The sequence below is a fragment of the Arachis ipaensis genome, chromosome B08, assembly GCF_000816755.2.
Source record: "Arachis ipaensis cultivar K30076 chromosome B08, Araip1.1, whole genome shotgun sequence".
Lineage (NCBI taxonomy): Eukaryota > Viridiplantae > Streptophyta > Magnoliopsida > Fabales > Fabaceae > Arachis > Arachis ipaensis.
In genome coordinates, this window is record NC_029792.2 from 60,569,736 (window position 1) to 60,592,437 (window position 22,702).

At 31.9% G+C, this 22,702-nt stretch overlaps 2 protein-coding genes across 6 annotated transcripts in view; both read left to right on the forward strand.

Annotated features, from left to right (window-relative positions):
* Positions 8,442-18,010, forward strand: LOC107611085. Of its 5 annotated transcripts, none has more exons than XM_021109468.1 (4): positions 8,442-8,671; positions 13,076-13,176; positions 15,598-16,051; positions 16,972-18,010. In XM_021109468.1, exons 1-4 carry the CDS (start codon positions 8,611-8,613, stop codon positions 17,859-17,861), a joined length of 1,506 nt encoding a protein of 501 aa, XP_020965127.1. In that variant the 5' UTR covers positions 8,442-8,610; the 3' UTR covers positions 17,862-18,010. The 5 variants fall into 5 exon arrangements, with proteins under 5 accessions (XP_020965127.1, XP_020965129.1, XP_016168533.2 ...); XM_021109470.1 differs by having other exon boundaries at positions 8,443-8,671; positions 13,023-13,176; XM_016313047.2 differs by having other exon boundaries at positions 8,446-8,671; positions 15,598-16,042.
* The window catches only part of LOC107611084, an 11,216-nt gene continuing 9,138 nt past the window's right edge, over positions 20,625-22,702 (forward strand). Inside the window, exon 1 of the mRNA XM_021108251.1 lies at positions 20,625-20,708. Coding sequence (XP_020963910.1) covers positions 20,625-20,708 — 84 coding nt within the window. The remainder of the gene's footprint in view (positions 20,709-22,702) is intronic.

Sequence of the window (22,702 nt, forward strand, 5' to 3'; positions counted from 1 at the left end):
TGGAAAATCAAAAAAAAAAAAAAAAAACAAATTGAGGAAATTTTAAAACTCTTTTAAATAGTCAAATGACCCATTGATTTTAGATTATTATCGCGTGACGATAATATGTGAAATACTCGCGGTATTGGAGGGAGAAGTCTAGGGTGCAATGGCTCAACTGGGTCAATAGAAATACTAAATTTTTTCATTCTAAGTTTCAAACGAGGAACCGAAAAAATAGAATAAAGGAGTCGGAGGACAAGGAGGGGAATATGGCAAAGGAACCAGTAGAAATAGCGAAAGTTGCACAATAATACTTTGAAAATCTATTCACAACAAGCTATCCTAAAGACCCAACTGCAGAATTGGATGGAAGACGCTAAAAAATAAATGCAGCCACTAATAGAATGTTGTGTAGGCCAGTGACTGAAGATGAAATTAAAGCAGCAGTCTTCTCCATCAACCCTTTTTTGGCTCTGGGAGATGATGGATTCACAGCAAAATTTTTACAATTCTTTTGGAGTACAATAAAAGGAGATGTGACAGCACCTGTTAGAAGCTTTTTCAACGGAGGTAAAATTTTAAAAGCTTTTAACCATACTCATGTCTCATACCTATGGTGCCGGCCACTAGCTTTATAAAACAAGTTAGACCGATTAGTCTTAGCTCTGTTTTCTATAAGATCATATGATTCATATCTAAAATTCTGGTGCATAGACTTCAATCAGTTATGAATAGACTAATCAGTGACTCTCAAAATGCTTTTATAAAGGGTAAGATGATCATTGATAATGTTCTAATTGCACACAAATTCATGCATTTTCTCAAAAATAAAAGGCATGGAGATTATGATTTGGCATTAAAGCTGGATATGAGCAAGGCTTATGATAGGGTAGAATGGAGTTCTGTTTAGAAGGTGATGAAGAAGCTAGGTTTCTGTGATCGATAGATAAAGTGGATTGAGGAACTTGTGACGACGGTATCTTACTCTGTTATTGTGGATTGACAACCTCATGGTTATTTTAAACCATGTAGAGAACTACGATAAGGTGATCCTCTATCTCCCTACCTATTTTTGTTTTGCACAGAGGGACTCTCCCATCTGCTCCACAGAGAAGAACAAGAGCTGAAAATATCTGGTTTGAGACTCAATCAGAGGTGTCTGACAATCAATCATCTTTTCTTCGCAGATGATTCAATTCCTTTTAGCAAAGCTTCAGAAGTAAAGTGCAAGAGATTGCTACAGATTCTACAGACTTACGAAGAAATTAGTGGCCAAAAGGTAAACGTGGACAAATCATCAGTCTTTTTTAGTAAGAACACACCAATTCCAGTCCAAGACCATTTGGCGGAGATTCTCCTTGTCCCTCATATTGGTAATCAAAACAAATATTTGGGTTTACTGACAGTGATTTAGAGATCAAAGAAAGTGACTTTTAACTATACATTAAAGATAGGGTGTTTCAGAAGCTCAGCCACTAGAAGAGGGCTCTATTATCTTCTAGTGGACGCGAAGTGCTTATTAAGGCGGTGGCAATGGCGATACCTATATACACACTAAGTTGCTTCAAGTTATCAGAGACACTAATGGAAGAGATCCGGAGAGGCATACTCCAGTTTTGGTGGGAAAAAAAGATCAGAAAACAGGATGCAATGGATCAGATAGAGAATTTCTTGCAAACCAAAAATGCAAGGAGGGACTAAACTTTAAAGATTTGAAGGCTTTTAATCTTGCCATGCTCGCAAAGCAAGGTTAGAGGTTAATTTTCAGACCTAATTCTCTCATCAGTAAAGTGTTACAGAGCAAATATTACAGATATTCAAGCTTCCTAAGAGCAGAGGTTAGTAATAACCCATCATGGGGTTGGATGAGTATTATCGAGGGCAAAAAGGTGCTAGAAAAAGGTATACTATGGGAAGTAGGAAGCGGATTTAACATCAGAATCCGAGAAGACTCATGGGTGAAGGATTATGTTTTAATTACTCCTATTACTACCACTGCAATGACTGCTAATCTAGAATGGGTTTCACAATTACAACATTCAAACAGAAAATGAAACTAGAACTTAATTCAGTCCAATTTCAATCCAGAAATAGTTACAACAATAATCAACACTCCAATTCATGAGACAGAGGATAGAGTTACCTGGGTGTTGGAGAAAGGGGACGGCTTCACTGTTGCTTCAGGAAACAAAATACATTTAACTTCTACCACCCACCATCTGAATACCTGCCAGAAGAATGCAAAGGAAAGGACTTATGGAGGGGCATATGAAAAATTAATTATCAACCAAAAATAAAACATTGGCTCTGAAAATTGATGCATGGAGGACTCCTTGTGAAAGAAAGGTTGAACTCCCGAATACAATCCATCGAATCCTAGTACCCAAAATACAATCAGTCACAAGAAAGTATTTTTTTTTTATTATTTTTAGGAGTGCTCAGATGTGATTGAAGTTTAGAAATGTTCAAATCTGCCATGGTCGATTCAAGCTCGAGAACCATAGAAGTGGTGGATTCGTCTCGGAAGAAGAACTGAAAATGGAGGAAAATCCGAACGAAAAAAGAGCAGTAGCAGCAAACCTCTTATGGCAAATCTGATTAGCAAGAAACGCCTGGGTATTTGAAGATAGAACCACCCCTTCAACAACTATAGTGAAAATGGCCAGGAAAAATGTGCGTGAGAGAAGATGAGACCCTTGAGTTTTTATTTTACTTTTTTAGTTTTTTTATGTTTAAGTCATTTTATTAAAGTTAAAACTTCCTATTCTCTTTATTACAATTTTTGCCTGTAGTTTAAATTAGACCAATTTTCAATAAAAAAAAATGGTATAACTTTGACAAAAATAATTTATTAAAGATAAAATTGAAAATTTTCACTTATTTAAATGTACCAATGAGATAACCATTAGAGTAATTTAATTTTGTTGCTCAACTTATTCTTTTATTTTAGAATTGATATTTTTTACATGTGTATATAAAAATTTAGTTACCAAATTAATCATAAAATATATGTTAAAATATAAAATATGCATTTGAGTTGAGTGTAGTTTTGTGAAAATAAATTAAGTAAAAAAGATTAAGGAGTGAGATTAAGGAGAGAAAAAATTTCTGAAAAAAATACATCTGCTATTAATAAATAAGTAACACAAAAATTAAAAATGTGAAATAATGGTGGAAAACAAATATTACGATCTTCACTAATATCACAAGATGATAAATGAGTTCTTTTAAAGTGGACAAAATTTAGGTATAACTTACTATTTGGTGTTCTAATATACTAATTTTATAAATTCTCTTGTTTGAATTTGATGAATAAAATAAAGGTTTAATTACTCTGTTGATCTTTATAGTTTTGCCGAAATTTTTAATAAGGTACTTATATTTTTTTTTAATTGGGGTTGTATACTACTTTCAATTTTGTAATTAGATCATTCTTACTATAAATTATATTAGAGTTAACTGAATATTTCTATAATTAAGAACCTAATTAAATCTTTGACCACATATTTTTTGGAAGAAATATTCCGTTAATGTTAACAATTTTTTATATAAAAAAAAACCTAATTACAAAATTAAAAATAGTATACCTAATTGAAAAGAAAAAAATTGTAGGACCTAATTACAAAATTTGGTAAAATTATAGGGATTAGTAGACTAAGTAAGCCTAAAATAAAAAACAATAAAAAAAAAATTAGAGGAAAGTAAAGAAAAGAGATTATTTCCAAAGTTTTAGAAAAGTATTTTTTAAGTATTTTTTGAGAGTAGTGGGGTTAAATCCCCTTTTTATAATCTCAACCCATTTTAAAAAGAGAGTACATTATTTAATTTTAATAGTTACAATATCATATTCATCATATTTCTCTTCGCCCAAGACTAGTTACTAAATTGGATAATTAGCAAAATGCGCTTTTTAATGTTCGTATTATTTTAAATTTCTTTAACTAAAAATGGATATAAAAAGGAAATTGATCTCCACAAATTAAGGTAGCAATTTTAATACGGCCTTGGATGTTCATATAAAAAAGGTGTATAGATTAAACAGTGTTCATAACATGTGACATTAATAAAGAGGCATCTAATTTGGTTTATTTTTAACTAGATGACATTCTCTATACATTAAATTCAACTATCCACTTTTTATTAATTTAGTTTTCACTTAAAGAGAAATTCAACTCCTTAGAGTGTTCTTTTTAAGTATAATCTTTTTGACCCAACACCTATAAAAAAATTGTGTTTTTTTTGTCCATATTTTAAGTCATCTTAAAATTATTCATAATAATAAAATTATACTAAAGTAGAATCATAAGTCCCATGAAGTCTTTAAGGTAGCGTTTGGTAGAGAGATGGGGACTGAAAGACTGAGACTGAGAGACAGAGACTAAGAGACAGAGACCGAAATAAATTTCAGTATTCTGTTTGGTGTAAAGTGAGAGACAGAAATTGAAATAAGAATAAAACTCTAATTTAATTTGCACAAAGGATAAAATTGGAATTAATTAATTGAAATGAGAGTATTTTAGGTATAAAATGTTATTAAAATTTCAATCTTCTTCTCTAAAAATTTCAGTCCCTTGTGTCCCTTCTTTTTGGAGGTACTGAAATACTGAAATTTTAGGGATAGAGACAGAAATTTTAGTACCAATCTCTGAGCTAACAAACATGATACTGTGTCTCAGTCTCTTAGTCTCTGTTCCAGTACCTCAAAACAAACGCTACCTAAGGGTACAAAATGCTTTTTCAAATTGTATATTTTATATTATTATGCTCGTTAGAGTGTCTTGAGATATCAAGTGTTCTTTATATTTGTATCTAAATGTGATTCTTCTTTCTTCTCAAGTAACTCATCTCACCTCTCTCATGTATATTGAACTATTATTGAACTATTACTTCTGAAATTAACTATAGAAAATTGAACTATTACTTCTGAAATTAACTATAAAAATTTTATAACAAAAATCCTTTAATTTGGGACTTAAAAAGTCATATTCTCATTTGTAAATATCTTCAATATTAACACAAATAAAAAAATGAATTAGAAACTATGAATAATAATCATTTATAACTAGAAAATGGATATTTAAAAATATTAAAAAATTAATTGCCTAGCATAATCATGAGAAATTTGATAATAAATTATTTTAGTTAGAGCAGTTTATTAATGGAGTGTTTAATATTTGTATTCTTTCAAACCTGTAAACTTAGAATATCATAAAATACTTTCATATACTTCACCAAATAGAATATGATATTGCGAGGTGATGAGCGGGTATTTTATACGCTTTTTGGCATCATTTTCATATAGTTTTCATCATGTTTTGTTTAAGTTTTATTATATTTGGCTAGCATAATCATAAAAAATTTGATTTTTCAGTTAGAACAATTTGAGCAATACTTTTATATACTTCATCAAATGAAATAAGAATGTCCATCCTATGTTGGTTGAATATAATTTTACATCTTTAAAATTTTAAAAGACTTCTCGCCAATGTGTTTTCATCTAAAGATTCTTTTATGGTGATCATTCCTTCTGCCTTGTCTACAATCTCAATCAGTATTACCTCTCTTGCAACACTTATTATTCCAATGTCATGTTAGAAAAAAGAGACGTTCTTTACACTTACTTGACTTTGTTTTCCATTTAGCAGTATCTTCCTTTCTTTTACTTGCTTATGAAACACATTTCGCAGCATGCAGTATTTTAGGCACTCATTCGCTCAAGTCTTCAAGGGTTGGTGGTTCTTTATCTATTTTGTATTCAATGTATTATTCTAAAATCACCCATTTACGATCACTATGGCTTGAGATTTGGAGAGGGGTAGCAGAGGTGGAAGACTATTTCTGTTAGAACCTTTAGAATAGGAACACTTTCTGCTTCTGCCATCAGTAACACACTTCTCTAGACAAAAAAATTTTTTTAGATCTCCTTTTACTACGCTTCATTGCCTTAGTTATTTTAGGTGCTTTGTTTAAGAGTTTAACGAAGGTGTTTATATTGCTTATGAAAAAAATAAATTTGAGAATTGAGACCCATGTTTCACATTTCTAATACACTTGTACACTAAAATTGGGAATCTTAGAGGGTGTCCATGCAAAGTAAGACTTGATATCAACATCTTTTGATAAATGCTATCAATCATTCTCCTTGTCCTTGTTTCACTCTCTCTAAGTCCGTGATATGCATGGAGAGTTCCATTTCCAAAAACTTATTACAGAATTTTATCACCAATTGCTCTCAAGTGTTATGTTATTGGCTTTCAGCTTAACATACTAGGTGAACGCTCTTCTCATCAAAGACTTTGAGAACTTCCTGATTTCAAACTCCTGATGGTACTTGAGCACTCTGGGATCATTTATGAATGATATGATGTATTTCTTGGCACTTTTCGTACCATCAATCTTGTGAAAGGTATGCGATTGGTACCGCTTAGGATGTAATTTTGCTAGAATATAGTGTTTGAATGGTAGATTTATTTTTCTAGTGGGTTTATTTGTCTTTTCTTTTTTCTTTAGAATACGTGCTAACTCTCTGCGAATAATATGGTTATTATTGTCTTCCTCCACATGCTCCTGATTCATGACTGGAGGTGGCGAAGGAATTCTATATCTCATTTAGTTCCTAGTCATTATTTCAGTAATCAAAGCTTGCATCTTTACCAGGTTGTGTATATATGGTTGTACACATGAACAAAAATAGTAATGTGAATGTACAGACCAGTAGTACTTCTAGTATGGAATGTAAAAAGATTTTTATAAACGAAAGTTCCTCCTCCTCCTAAACCAGATTCTGCTGCTCCATGTAGTCTTCTTCTGGGTTATTGAACGCTGTCTATGTAGCTAATTCTCTCTGAGATAAGTATTGTTAGGCTCTACCATTGTGTTGATGTGTCCCTCCCTAGTGGAGTTGTAAAATAATTTGGGTATAATTTTGTGATATAAATTAAGTAAAGAAAAATTAAAGTTAGGTAAACTTCTGAGGAAAACACTTCTATTATTGACAAATAAGCAATGCACAAACTAAAGATATAAAATGATGGTGGAGAAAAAATATTGAGACATTCACTAGTGTCATACGAGGATGAATGAATTCTTTTAAAATGGACAAAATTTAAGTATATCTTGCTCTCAGGTATTTCAGTAGAACACTTATATATTACTTTTATAAATTCTCTTTTTGAAATTTAATGAACAAAATGAAGAACAATGAAAAGAACTAGAGCAAAGCATAAAAAAAAGTCCAAAGTTTTAGAGAAAAGTCTTTTTTGAGAGTAGTGAGTTGAATTCTTTTCAGTCCCAAGCTATTTTAAAGAGAAAATACATCATCCAATTATTACAATACTGTATTCATCCTACTCCTTTTTTTCTAAAGTTAATTATTAAATGAGATAATTAGCAAAATGTATTTTTGAATATTTTCGGTATTTTAAGTTTCTTTAACTAAAAGTGGGTATAGAAAGGAAGTCGATCTCTACAAATTAAAGAAGCACTTTTGACATTGTTCCGGGTGTTTAAGTCAAAGACGTATTTACATAAAAGAGTGCTTATAACATATGAATGTGAAATTAGTGAAAGAATATATAGTTTGGTTCATTTTTAACTAAATGATATTCACTGCACTTTAAATTCAACCAATCTACTTTCATCAATTTAATTTTCACTTAAAAAAAATCCAACTCCTTAAGATATTTTTTTGGATTTCACTCTTCTAACCTAACACCTATAAAAAAAATTTACTCTTTTTTAATAATATTTTAAATCATCTTAAAATTATTCAAACATAATAAAATTGCACATTTAATGTAGAATCAACATAAATGTACATTTAATGTAGAATTAACATTAAATGCGAATAAATTTATTGAATGAAATAAAATTGACATATGAAAAATAATTTTAAGAGTAAAGTATATTTTTTGTCTCTAAAGTTTGGCAAAAATTTTAAAAATACCCCTCAATTTTATTTTGTTTCAATTTTGTCCCAAAAGTTTTCGATTTCCATCAAATATACCCTCGACGGCAAAATTTTTAAAAAATTTTAAGACCAATCTAACAATAATGCATGAAAATTATGCTTGATTTGCTTGTATTGAGAGTTGTTCTTATAAAATTGTTGTTGAATTGGTCTTAAATTTTTTGAAAAATTAGTCGTCAAGGGTATATTTGATGTAAATAAAAAACTTTTGGGACAAAATTAAAACAAAATAAAATTTAAGAATATTTTTAAAATTTTTATCAAACTTCAGGGACAAAAAATATACTTTACCCTAATTTTAATTAACAAAATTATTCTAATATTTTTTTATTGTAAAAATTATTCTAATATTAAAAGAAGTATCATTATATTTTTCTCTAACCATTATTTTATTTCCAAATCAATCAATCTTATTTCCTAATTTTTGGTAAATCACCCCGTTCTTCCTTTTAAGTCTTCACAATTCACTAACCACCCCCACTACCACCGTCACCCTCACCACACCATTACCCTCTTTGATTATCAAAACGTAATTCTTCCTTTGCACGCTTTTCTTTCTTTTTCAATCTGTATATAAACCCTCTTCTTATATTCACAAAAGACTAATATTTGTAAAACGCTTTCATTTTCCAAGAAAGAAAAGGCATTTCATATCGACAATGGAAGAAAAGGCAGAAAGCTCCGGAGCCAAACCCCATCATGAGATATGGGTTAAGCCTGGTGAGGATTACATTCTCTATTTCTTTTATACGCAGCAACAATTACATATACTATAGTAGTATAACAATTCAAGGTTTTAAACTTGTGCTATTCTCATGTCCAAAAAAAAAATTGTGCTATTCTTTTTTCGTTTCACCTTTTTTCTTTTACCACTTCCCTTCACTTGATTTCGCTGTAATTATTCTAATGCTGAATGAAATTAGGACATTGGGTGTGTGTAAAAAGCTTAAACTTTTACTGTTTGGTTGTGGTTCGTAACTACCTAGAATAATGGGCGGTTGTGGATGCCATCTTGTGGGTCTGATGGACGGACACGACACGACAGGTGATATGCCGAAAAGCAAATGGATACACGTACATATAAAATCGTAATCATATTTTTATATTTTATTAATATTAAAATATAAATTAATTTTTTAAATTATTTTTAATGTCTTATTTTAATTATATTAAAAATTTAAAATATTTTTTATTTTGATAAATAATAATATATACTATATCTAAATTCATTTCAAAAATATATCTTAAGAATAAGATAGAACATACTGACACGTAATGCTATTTAGGTGTGTCTAAGCGTATTTGGAGAAAATTTTTTTATTTTTTTATTAAGACACAGTTGGACACAACAGACACGTGTGTCGGACGACTGTCGATGAGTGTCGTGTATAAAATGTATTTGACACGCAGACTTAATTTGAAAATAAAGAATGATTACGAAAAGTAGAAAGTTTTCAAATTATTTTGATTTTTAAATATTGCAAATATTTCATTATAAATATGAACATTAGTTTCTTTTTACTAAATATGGAAATTAGTTATTCAAAATATCATAAATACACGATTAAAAAATAAAAGGCAGCCGCCAAAACCTATTAAATGTTAATGCCTAATTAATTACTATAAATAATAAATTTTGATAGGTGTTAGGTGATAGCATTCTTCGTATTATAATTATAATATTACTAGCGGCTCAACAGGCACGATCAGCCGCTTTTCTAATCTTTAATTTTATTATTTTTTAAAATTATTAATTTATACTTTATTATATTTTTTCATTGTATCATACACTATTATTTTCTCTTACTATTATTTTCTATATCACACACTATTATTGCCTTGTTCTCCTTCTTATTTTGTTCTTCTTCTCCCACCTTCTCCTCACCCGATCGTAATTAATGATCATCAAGTACCATTATCACAACTTTCAATCTTGTCTATCACTTTGATCTATAATCATTTATTGTGTTAACTTTTATGAGTCATTAAAGTGCATGTTTGGGCGCCATTATTTTGTTAAAAAAAGATCTTTTTTTAATGAAAAAAGATCTTTTTTTTTATTTTTTAATGTGTTTGACAAATTTCTAGTAATAAAAGTAAAAGTACTAGTAAAATAAAAAAAGATGTTTTTCATGTAATAAATAAACAAAAAAGTATTTTTATATTGTTATACCCAAACATAATTGATTGATAAAAAGACCTTTTTACATGAGATATCCAAACATAAAATTACTTTTACTTCTCTATAAGATCTTTTAAAAAAAGATAATTCAAAAAAAAGATCTTTTCTTAAAAGCTCACCCAAACAAACCCAAAGTGTTGTTAAAAGAATTAGTTTTTGTGTCTTTTGAATATCTAGATGTATAAAAATAATAGTTTTTTCTTGATATACATTTTAAGTTGTCTTATTATTCTATTAAAAAAGATGTACGACATAAAACATTCAAAATTTTTACTCAAATTATCAAAATTTGATGTCAATAATCCATAAAAATAATATCAAAATATATTATTTTTAACTAATTTAATAAAAATAGTACATTATTGTAAGTTTTTAACAAATAATTATAAATTTAAGTTGCGATTTAATATAGGCCCTTAGAATAAAAGACTGTTATTGTTTCTTATATTTGACTACTTTTATTTGTACGTTTGTTTAAACTATATTAATTAAACTATATTTTATTAATTAAACTATAGTTTATTATAATATTTTGCATGTTTTGAAATAATGCGATCCTACTATAAGGATGACATTAGTTTTCATAATCTAATACGAACCTTCTTATTATTTTGTTTGTCACTTAAATACTATCTATAAAAAATAATTATTTAAGGTGAAACACTATAAAAAGAGAGACATTTTTTTGAATCTAGAGTTTTAATTTGTTTCTTAATCATCATTTGATATAACGCAAATTTAATATGTTAAAAAATTCTTTCTGTCTCTCACTCACTCATATTCTTAACTTCTTCTATAATAAATTTTTTAAATTATCTAATGTATAAAAGGTCACATCTTTACATTTATCTTGAAAGTTAAAAGTTAAAAGTAAATGATATTAGTATTTTTAACAAAATTAAAATAAAAAAATAGAAGGCTCTTGATATGTTCTTTTGTACCAGAATATTACAGTTTATTATATTATTATATCATCTTTGTACCACATAACAAAAAATAAAATTCTATATCTTCTTGTTACTTATTTTACTATGTTTTGGCTATCTAAATTAGGCTGTATAATATCGTAAAAGTTGAAACGTTAAAAAATATATAATAAAAAATTTAGATGTTTATTGTGTTATCAGGTTATTTAAAAAATTAATTAATAAATATTTTTATCCTACCACATCTTCAATGTTATATGTTATCTAATATTCAATATAAAAATAATATTAACCAACATAAAATTGAGTAAAAATTTTAAAAAGAATTAGCAAAATATCCATGAAAATTTTTTTACACATTTTTTTGCGTTTTTTATATGCCAATCTAATAATTAGTATCATATGTCAAATGAATAGTATTAAATTAATAAATTTGTTTTGCAATATAAGTTATTTATTTTAATTTAAATATGGACGAATTTGTATTTACTTGAATATCAATACTTTACATCATTAATTGTTTAGGAAATAAACATATTAATATTTTAAAAAATTATTGGTAGGTGCATTTTTTTTGTTTTGTGTCTTTTCTATGTTAATCAAATAAGAATTTAATTTTGATGTTCTATTAGTGTAAAATAGTTTCACATGCATCAAATTATACAACGCTATTAAAATTAAACTCATCAAATAATCAGGGTTATATACCAAACAATATTGTGGAATACAAAATTATTAAATTTTTTGTTATATAATTTATTTAATTTAATTTAAAAATAAATATTTATGTTCTCAAATTTTAATTACAATACTTTACATAATCAATAATTTAAAAAATAAAAAAATAATATCATTCAATACAAAACAATTTAAAAAAATGAGATTTAACTAAAAAGTAATAATTTGTAATTGTAGTGAATGGAGACGATACAATTACGATGTTGAAAGAAGGAGAAAGATGGCAATAGTAAAAATATAGAAAAGTGCATCTAGTGGTGAGAGTAAAAGCACTACGAATCCAATAATGAGATAAAAAAATTAATAACAGAAGAATGAGATCAAACTCTTAGTATAAAGTACTCACATAAAAAATATATCTAAAACAAAATGATAAGATCTATAAAAAATTATTTATCACTGCTAATTATTCTTTTCCTCCTTTCATACATGGCATCGAAAATCAACATTTGGCATCGTCGTTATTTAGTTCATAAAACCACAAAAACTCATCCAAATAATTGTTATATTAAGAGAAGCACATTCAGAATGGAAAAGAGAATTAAAAATAATTGAAAAGGATAAATTATTGAAATGAATAATTGAAGAAGAGGTTACGCGTTTCAACGGTTATTAGTGAAAACACAGAATGAAAATGAGATATAAGAATATGTGTTGTTGTTAACTGTGGAAGTTTTTTTATTTAAAATAAATGACGCATGCATATAGGGCAATATTGGAATATAAAATTGGACACCAAAAACTCTGTTTTGACATTATATATTGTTATATTGTTATAGAATAAATGACGCATGCATGTACGGAAAATTTCTATCATTAAGGACAATATTGGAATATAAAATTAGACACCAAAAACTCTGTTTTGACATTATATATTGTTATAAATAATATTTTCCCCAAGCTCTTCCTCAAACCAGTATTGAGAGATTTTCGCCCCTCCCCCTGTTATTTGCTTTGTACGGTTTTTAATTCCTCACATTACGTATTTACGTCACGTTAAAATCTGATTCAAATCAATTTTCACAGGCTAATAATTGATTAATTCATTTAAATTAAATTATGATCTGCGCTATTCTCAATTCTTCTGATTTTCGGTTGTTACCATTTTGCCTCCATAATACTCCACCATTGTTACACGATTAGCATCTTATTATTATTCCACTCATTTTTTCAATTATACGTTTACGATATCACACCATCATCGTTCAACTGTCTCTATTAATAGTTTAATACCATAACATACATTTGAGATGGACCTCAACACAAAACCGTTGGCAGAGGAGTTGGACGTCGATGAAGCTGGCTTCCACTTGTGTAACGAGGCTGGTCATAGGGAATCAAACAACGATATAGGAGATCTCAGAACAACCGCTGATGAGGTATATGTTTGCTGATTCTATTAATTTTATTTTTGTGCTTTACATACATTCTACTATCTACTATCTACTAAGCCATTAGTTCATAGTTTTTATCTGTAAAGTCCTAAGTAGATAATGCTTTTTCAATATTTGACTTTTTCACTAGGTTGATAAGTTATTCTTTCATGTAATTATTTTTATATGAAAATAAATTACACGCATTAAATTTAAATTTGAAACTCACACTATTGGATGCAAAGAAAAGGAGAGAGTTTATGGAATAATGATGATTTGTAGTGTATGTCCCATTGGATGTGGGGTGCAATGTTGCAATTAAAATGCATAATTGATTTTCTTAGATTTAAATAATTTTTTTTGTTATAAAATTATTTGTGTTTTGGTCTTTGGTTTTTATAAAATTCAAAAGGCCTCTATTTTAGTCTCTCTCTTTGGTTTGCTCCGGTTTGCTCCGTTAAGTACTAACGTAACATGTTAGATGCCATGCACTTCTTGGCACAGAGCAAACTAACGGTAGCTATTAAATTAGAGATCTTCTAAATTTTATAAAGAGAAATTTTATAGAGACTAAATTAAAAGAGTGAATACCATTTTGATTCCTGTCCATTCTAAATTAGGACAAAGGCGACTTTTGTAAAAAAAATACATCCATGTCAGCCCTGTCTGTCCCAAAAGTGAGCATCGCAGCCCTTCCATCATATCCCTTGGCCAAACTTGATAGAAAAATCCCACTACTCCTGATTTCTCCTCTACTGAAAGTTCCATACGTCACCAGCTTCCCAACCCATGACTTCTTCTTTGTTGATGGGCTCTCATGAGACGAGACGATGACGAAGAGTTCATCTTCTGGCAGAGGTACCCTTTCACGGCATACAAGCCCTGTTCCACCACTTCCGGTGGCGGCGACATGAACGAATTACCATTAACACAGAGCTTCTGGAGCTTGTTGAGGCAGGCAATGGAAGAAGACAAAGAGGTAATCCTGTTGTAGCTGATGTCAAGTTCGATGAGAGAGAAGAGGAGGCCAATGGATCAATGGAAAGAGCGGAGGAAGTGGAAGTTCTGGCTGATGTTGAGGGTTTCGAGGCTGATGAGGTTTTCGAGGTTGTCAGGGAGGGAGCGGAGGGGTGTCGAGGACCTTGAGAGAGGTGAGGTGTGAGGTGGAGCATGGAAGGAAGAGGAGCTTGTTGGAGTTCACTGATAGCTTCTTCCAAACAAGTGCTTTCTGGAAGCTGCATCAGTTTGTTGAAGTTGGCGTTCATCAGTTCCTCCAATGATCTGTAATTGTCAATGGTTTTGCGAAGGTATTCAATGAGGTTTCCAGCGACATTCAAGACCTTAAGCTTATAGAAGCAGCCAATGCAGTTCGGTAGGCTTTTAAGCTGGTTCGAGTGTACGTCCAACACCACCAACTTCACCACATTAGTGCCGATAATTGTCACTGGATTTTTCCGTCAAGTTTGGTCAGGGAATACAATGAAGGGGCTGCGATGGCTCACTTTTGGGAGGAACAGGGCCAGTGTGGGTATATTTTTTGAGAGGAGTTGCCTTGTTCTAATTTAGAATAGACAGGACCAAGTTGGATGTTCACTCAAATTAAAACAAAAAATGAGAATTTTATAAGAATCAATGTTTTTTTAGTTGCAACAAAACCACTTCTAAACAAACCATTTTATAGACATGCATAGAGATCTAGGTTCAAATTTGGATGTCTTTTGACTTTATTCTTTTAGTGATTAAATGAATTCATCTATGTTCCTTTATATATATTAATTGATTAAATTTTGGATGTTTGAAAATACTATTTAAAGGAAACTAGGTGTAAATTAGGATGAATAGATCAAGTATTTGGTGTATTGGCCAAGATAGTCTACATTTACTTCACTGCACTAAACTTTGCTGCACTAACTAGTAATTAATTTTGAGTTAATACTCAAATTCCTTCATGAAAGATAACTTAGTTTTTAAATTGCTCGATGAAAATTCTTTTAATTATGTTAGTCCCTGAAAAATACAACATAAGTCAAATGGGTCCTTCTATAAGTTAGATGATGATATGACATATGGTATGATGACATGGCAGGTTAATACGACGTGTCACAAAATGATTGGTTGACTTGCCATGTCATCATGCTATGTTTCACTTAATATGACAAGTCATCATCTAACGGAGAGAAAGATTGATTTGACTTACAGACTTACAGTTGTATCTTTTAGAGACTAATATAATTAACAAAATCTTTTGAAGACTAATTTGGAGAGTAGTTTACAAAATCTTTTGAAGACTAATTTGGAGAGTAGTTTATATTTCATGGACAAATTTGGATATTAACCCAATTAATTTTTGCATAAAGGTAATATATTAATTTATGATATTTATGAATGTTTTTCTAAATTTGGCTATATTCATATTTTGTGGTTCAGGGTCCTGTCGGTGAGAATCCTAGGGAGGGTATGTGCTTTGGCACTCTTCTTGAAGCGCGCAATTATTATCATCGTTATGCTGCAAAGATGGGTTTTGTACCAAAAATAAGGAACACAAATTATGAGAAGCACAGCAAGGATAAGATACCTATAAATCAATCCATGCATTGCAATAAAGATGGCCATCGTATATCTCAGAAAAGGGCACCCAAGAGAGCAAAAACAATCACATCTGTAGGCTGCAAAGCACGTTGTTATGTAAGGTTGGACAAGTCCACAGGTCTATGGAAAGTTTCAAAGTTAGAATTGTCTCATACACACCCGCTTAATCCGAAGCCTTCAGCCATCCTGGAGAATAGAGAGCTCTGCCAGCACACGAAAGATCTGATACAGCGTAATGATGAAGTCGATAGACAACCCAACAAGACCTTTCAGGCATCGACCAGTAAGTGTGGTGGGCTACTCCACTTAATTTCTTGCAAAGTAAACCACCAAAAATGCAGTTCAAAAGTTTATTTTTATTGAAATTTAATGTGTTGGACTGGTTAAATATATGATTATTTTTCATGCGTTAAAAATCCACAAAACATACCTATTTCAACCGTGGAATCACATTTACCATACTGTGATCCCAAATGATTATTGTGGATTTTTGAAGTACTCGAGAGTCCATCCAAAGTTACTTTGACATATCTTCAGAATCCTCAGGGGTTGTGGTCTAAGTCCACGTAGAGGCTCTGTACCATTTGGTATTTCTGATTCCGAAGAAAGGATATGCTATTTTAATTCCCGAGTTGGTGTTGTTCTGAATTGGATATGGATGTATGATACCAAATTCATGTGGCTTGGAGTTCAAATTCCTTTTTTTGAATTTCAGTGACAAATTTTGAATCAATGTTAATTTGGTTTATCTCAACTCCACCCAGATAGTTGGGCCATCATCTGCTTCTTTGAATTAGTATATGAATATTTAGAGCTTCTAATTCATATTCATACTTTCTTTCTTTTTCTTGGCTATTCTTACTATTCCTAACTATATGAATGGTCGAGGTTACCTTTCCTTCCGAGCTCATCTGGGTAGAAAGATCTTTAGCTTTTATGAAGATTCATTTCAGGAGTTCAAAGAAATATACTTTAAGGTTTATGCTACCCTGGGTTGTCGACCCTTTTTCTCGACCCAGGAACTTGAAAAGAGATTCAACTTGAACTAGCATTTTAGCACTTCTCCTAAGTTTGATTTTGATGTATTAAGAAGAACAAGTTGTAGAGATTCTAGTAATTCTGCAATAATTCTTTGTTGCCGATTTATGAATTGACTTCATATTATTCCTGTCCTTTTGTTTTCACCATATTTTCCTTTTATTTTTAATGCAGTGGATATGGATAGAAAAATTTCTAGTCTCAATGCCATTCATCAGAGTCTTCTTACCAGCGGGACTACTGAATCAGCCGGAGAACATGGATCTTCATCAGCTACTCCTTCAGATGTCATAATTAAAGATGAGACCCCATTCCCGGTTAATAATCAAACTCCTTCCGATGTCATAATTAAAGACAAGTCCCCAATCCCGGTTAATATTCAAAATATTCCTGAAGAGCCATCGCCATCACCACTTCATTCTCTTCCAGAAAAGAATAGAAAGAAAGGCAAAGATACTGAGGCAGGTTGTGCTAGTGAAGTGGTGTCCGACCATGATTTTGGTTTCGTGTTAAAGAATACTTTTGATGCAGGTGGTTTTATCGACCAGTACCTTCTGGATTCATCAACTGTGGAGGTGTTGGAAAATATTCCTGCTAATGAGAACATTAGTAGGATGCAGCGAATGCTCCTAAAATCGGCAATCTTATGTCGCGACATGGAGAGGAGCTTTTCCGATTTGGAGAAGTTGAAGGAGAAGCTTGCAGCTAAAGAAAAAGAGATAGCTTTCCTCACTGCCCAAAATATTGAGCTATCCAGTAAAACTATTGAATTGTCTTCTCAAGTGTCAAGGTTAGTAGAGGAGAAAAAGACACTATCTTGTGACCTGAAAGCTTCTGAAAAGAAGGCCTCAGAGTTCAAGAGGAGCTTGGAGATTTCTAGGGACGAAATGGGTATTTTGAAGGATAACTATAAAAAACTTGGTATAGTAGTATTGGAGGGAGTGACTGATGTTGAGAAGAATATCAAGCAGCAAATTCAGTTGTTGGCTCCTAACTTGGATATTTCTAAAGTTGGGGCTTATCGTCATATTGTAAATGGTCAAATTGTTGACCTTCTTAACTAGTGAATTAGTGATTGTAATAGTTCAGCTTTTCTCCTTGCTTTTGTTTTGAATGGTTGGTAGTCTGCTGTTGCCTAGCTGCGATTTTTATGCTTTGAACTTTTAGTTACGATTGAATTTCGAGAATGGATATTTTCGCTCCCATTTTAATATCGCTCTTATTTTTTATAAATTCATGTAAATATAAAATAGAAAAAAATCATGTGTGAAGTGACATAAAAAATGTGATTGACATTATCATTTTTTTTTTCTAATTTTTAGTAATATTTGCTTTTTGCTATGTTCGTGCACCAATTGTTTAACTCGGATGTAGGGTTGAGTAGTTTAAGCTTTGATTTTGTGAAGAGTTTGCGTTTCAATATATTTGCATTCAATGAATAAATAAAAAGAGGAATTGGATTCGGAAGAGACAAAGGATAAAATTGTAACTTGAGAGTAAAGATATTACAAAATTTGGCCATTTCAAATAATTTAAAACTTTAGCATCTATATTATTGTTAATATGAATCTCGTTGAAACCATAGCATCTATATTATTGTTAATACGAATCAGATTGGCCACTCTGACTGAAAATCTGGTGATTTAACCAGTTAGTTCGACATGAAGATCATAGGTGCTAATACTCCATCCAGTCAACCATGATCAAACTCGCTGAAAATTAAACGGTTCACATGAACCGGTACGGTTGGGCTGACTCCGAGCACTTATACGCTGCACCGTGGTTTTTTAGTTGACGGTGCACATGTGGAAGCCTTTTGAATAAATTGATTAAGATGATATGGGGAGATAATGATTTTAGTATACAATGTGTATAATAGGAGTAAAAAGAGATTAAGATGATATAATAATTAATTTAAAATTCAAAATTTCACAATTTCACATAATAAATTATTATAATTTAATATTAAAAATTCACAAACAACTTCAAACATCAAAGTTCATAACGAAAAACAACCAAAATGCACATAATAATAAACACATAATGTTCTACTATCAAAAGAAACATTAACAAACAAGTTTTCAACTAATCAAAGGTACAACTCATCATAATCATAATCATCAAAGGTACATCGTAACAATCAGTTGCAAATTTTCTTTTTTCTTCCTTATTCTTGTTTTTCTCCAAGAGCCTTTTGAATTAAAGTTCAATATCTTCAGTCACTTTGTTACAAACCTTAATTTGTCCAGAAATTTTTGCAAGGTGATATATTATTCTATATATTTCCTCTCCATTGTAAGTATTCAAGCAGAAAATACATGTATATTGAGCCTTGTTATTTTTGTCCTACTTCACTGTAAAATATTGCCAAGCTGGATTAGATTTACCTCTAGAAGAACCAATTTAAAATTCTTGAATAGCATTGTCTTGTGCTTGTGGATTACTTTGTGATTGTTCCATCTATAATATACAACAAAAAAATATATATGATCATAAACAATTACTAAATAAGCAAAAATCAATAACCTTAGCAAACAATTACTAAACCAAGAAACAATAACCTCAGAAAAAAATTATGAACAGAAATAAGAAATAAATCAATAACCTCAACAAATAATTACTAAACCAGTAAACAATAACCTCAGCAAATAATTACTAAACCAACAAACAATAACCTCAGAAAAAAAATCATGAACATAAAATTAAAAATAACAAATAAATGATAAATCAATAACCTCAGCAAGCAATTATTGAACCAGCAAACAATAACCTCCGAAAATCCAGTTAATCAACAAATCAATTACTAACAAATAACAAGTATTATCAAAATCAAGTGCTAAACGCCTAAACACTAAACCAGCAAGCAGACGCCGAGGAGATGGCTAATTATTGCTTACCGGTTAACATAGAGAAGGCGAGGTTGGCGAGGAGGAAGGCGAGCAACGGCGACAACAGAGGACGCGACACCGGCGAACACAGGGAAGGCGAGCTCGGTGATGACAACGACGCGGTGGGGGCTATGGGGCTGCAGTGGTCAAAACCGTCACTGCGGTGGCTATGGGATACGGTGGCTGCAGGTTGCAATGGCTGCGTTGATTGGGGGCGGCGGTGGCTTCTATGGTTCACTTTCAGAGAAGAGAGGAGCGGATATGGGTTTACGGGAATAACATGAAAGGAATTGATTTAGGGACAATGGTTTTCAATTCAGTTTTGCCGTTTTTGTTTTTTTGTTTGTTTGTTTTTTTAAAGATAAAATGACACCATTTTGGAAGGTTTATTTTCGAACCGAAAACCCTCCAAAAAATCGACCGGTTGCTCCGATTTACTGGTTAACTATTGCTTTGACCGGTTCTGTAACCGGTTTTTTGCCAGACAGTTTATAGACCTATCTAGACCGGCTTGGTAACTGGTTTTCGGTTATCCCGGTTGAACTGAATGGTCCAGTTTGATTTTCAAAACAATGATTTTTTCAACATTAATGCTAATTCTATTTCTCTTTCAACGCCGTTCTTCTTCTTCTTTCCTCTCAGCGCCGGCATCTCCTTTTCCTCCCTCGCGTTGCCATCCTCCACTGCACCAAGCCCCCCTCGCGTCGCCCTCCTTAATCGTGCCTCAGCAGGCGCGTCCTCCCTCATGTAGCCCTCCACCATGCTACTGCGACACCGGCCATCGTTAGCGCTGCCGTTGAAGCTCGCCACCCCATGCTGCCTGACAGCCTCCCCCCTGCTCGCCCTGCGCACCACGAACATCCTAGCAGCACACAATAGCTACTAACTATATAACACCAAAATTGTGAGTGTATGATTAATGTATTGATCCGTATAAGCATGGCTTTGGAATTTGAATGGAGCTACATGGACATTGGACAACGCACGTTTCTTCTTGTTCAAATCTTGTGTTCTTTGCATGTGGTCCAATATATAACATTTTCTGAATTTGATAGCTAAATATAAAGCTTATGCTTAGTACTTCACACAATACAAATCTTTCTTGGATTTAGCTCCCCTTACGTCTTCAAGGTATATACATTAAAAGATGAATTTAGATGCTGGATATTCAATTCACTAGGTATGTAGATGATTATTTTAATTTTTAATTAGATGTTTATTTTATTTAATTCAGTTTAAGTATATACAATTAACAAATGCTGGATGATTATTTCACTAAGTAGTCGGATGATTATTTTCTGGAGTTACAGAAGTTCAAATGGAGCGTTCTAAATGGATATGGAAAGCTAACATCAAGATCTTTCCATAAATATATAATAGTCCATACTTTGCTTTAGAATAGAAGGCCCAAAACTGACGTTCAACGCTAGCCATCTACCCCAGCCCAGGCGTCCAGTGCCCACAAGGGGAGACTAGCGTCCAAACACCCAAAGAGGTGCCCCTAGCCAGCGTTCAATGCCTTAGAGCCCTTCTAGCACGTGTATCTCAATCAAGCTCAACCCAAACACTCACCAAGTGGGCCCCAGAAGTGGATTTAAGCACTAAGAGACTGTTTTACCCTTTTTATGTAATCTTTAGTCATGAGTTTAGTATTTAAGGGATATTTTACATAATTTTAGGGGACTTTATGCCATATTTCATTTTTCACATTGTATTTTCTATCAGTATGAGTTTTTAAACCTCCTAGGTTGAGGGGAGGAGCCCTGCTGAGTTTTATGGATTAATAAAAGTATTCCTGTTTCTCTTCAATCCGTGTTTGATCCAATTCTAAGATGTATCTTCGTTCTTCAACCTGATGAATGGAATGACCAGTGACAATTATCTTCGTTCTTCAATCTAAGACCGCGTGCCAAACAACCACCTGTGTTCTTCTTGGGTTTGTGTGAATACGTGACTGGAAAACATTGAACCACTAGCTTGATTATACATCTCTTAGACGGCTAATCCACGACTTCATTGGGGACTTCTCGAGACGCCAGTTAACCCAAGGTATGGGGAGATTAGAGTCTTTATGGTAGAGGCTAGAATCCAAAGGCGTAGCATTCTCTGATCCGGAAGATTCGACCTTGTCTGTGGCGTTTCGAGTAGGATCATTAAGGAGAATGAACTGCAGGAGCTTCACCCTCAATCAGAATGGATCCACACTCCTGAAATTAAATAAGAAACCCTCTGTTAATACATTAAATTTTGATAGAAACAGGAAAGAAAGTGATGATAATTTCAGAATCTTACTCATCATTAGATTCACTTTTGCTTTCTGAACTGAAATCCTCTAAAATCTGCTTCCTCTTTCTGGATTCCATTCTGGAAAGCAAGCAATCATTAGGAAAAACATCCTAAAACTGACAAAATAGACCCAAAAATATTACTTACTTTTTGACCTTCCTTTTGGGTTGTTTCCTTCTAGGTTCCTCTGAGTCTTCTTCTAACTCAGACTCAGAGGAAAAATCAACATCAGTCTCTGATGGATCACTCTCAGACGATGAACTTGGCTTCTTTTTTTTTTCTTCTTTCTTTTCTTTTTTTTCCATTTGTTTCAATTTTTTTTTTTGTTTTTTCCATCTTAACGATGCCCTGAAATAGTAGAAATATTAGTTTACAGCATCTAAATAAATAAAACACACCCAAATTAGAGAAGGTATTCTGTTCGCTTACCATATGACCATCTATCTCTGCTATCATCCTTGCAACTAGTTGCTCTCTATTCCAGTTGCTAATCCAGGGCAGTCCAGGGTTTTCTTTTCCTTTCTTGTCCTTGTTTTTTGCTAGATAGAAATAGATTATCATCAAGGCATAGAGGCATCCGTCGATTGATTTTTTTCTTTTTTAGACAGTAATTTGTTATGCCTTTGATGATGAAATTCAGCATATGGGCTCCCGAATTGCCCTCCGTTATTTGCTTCATCTAAAAAATTGGAGCTATGTGCACGGGAGATACTTTGCTTAGTGTAGTTGGC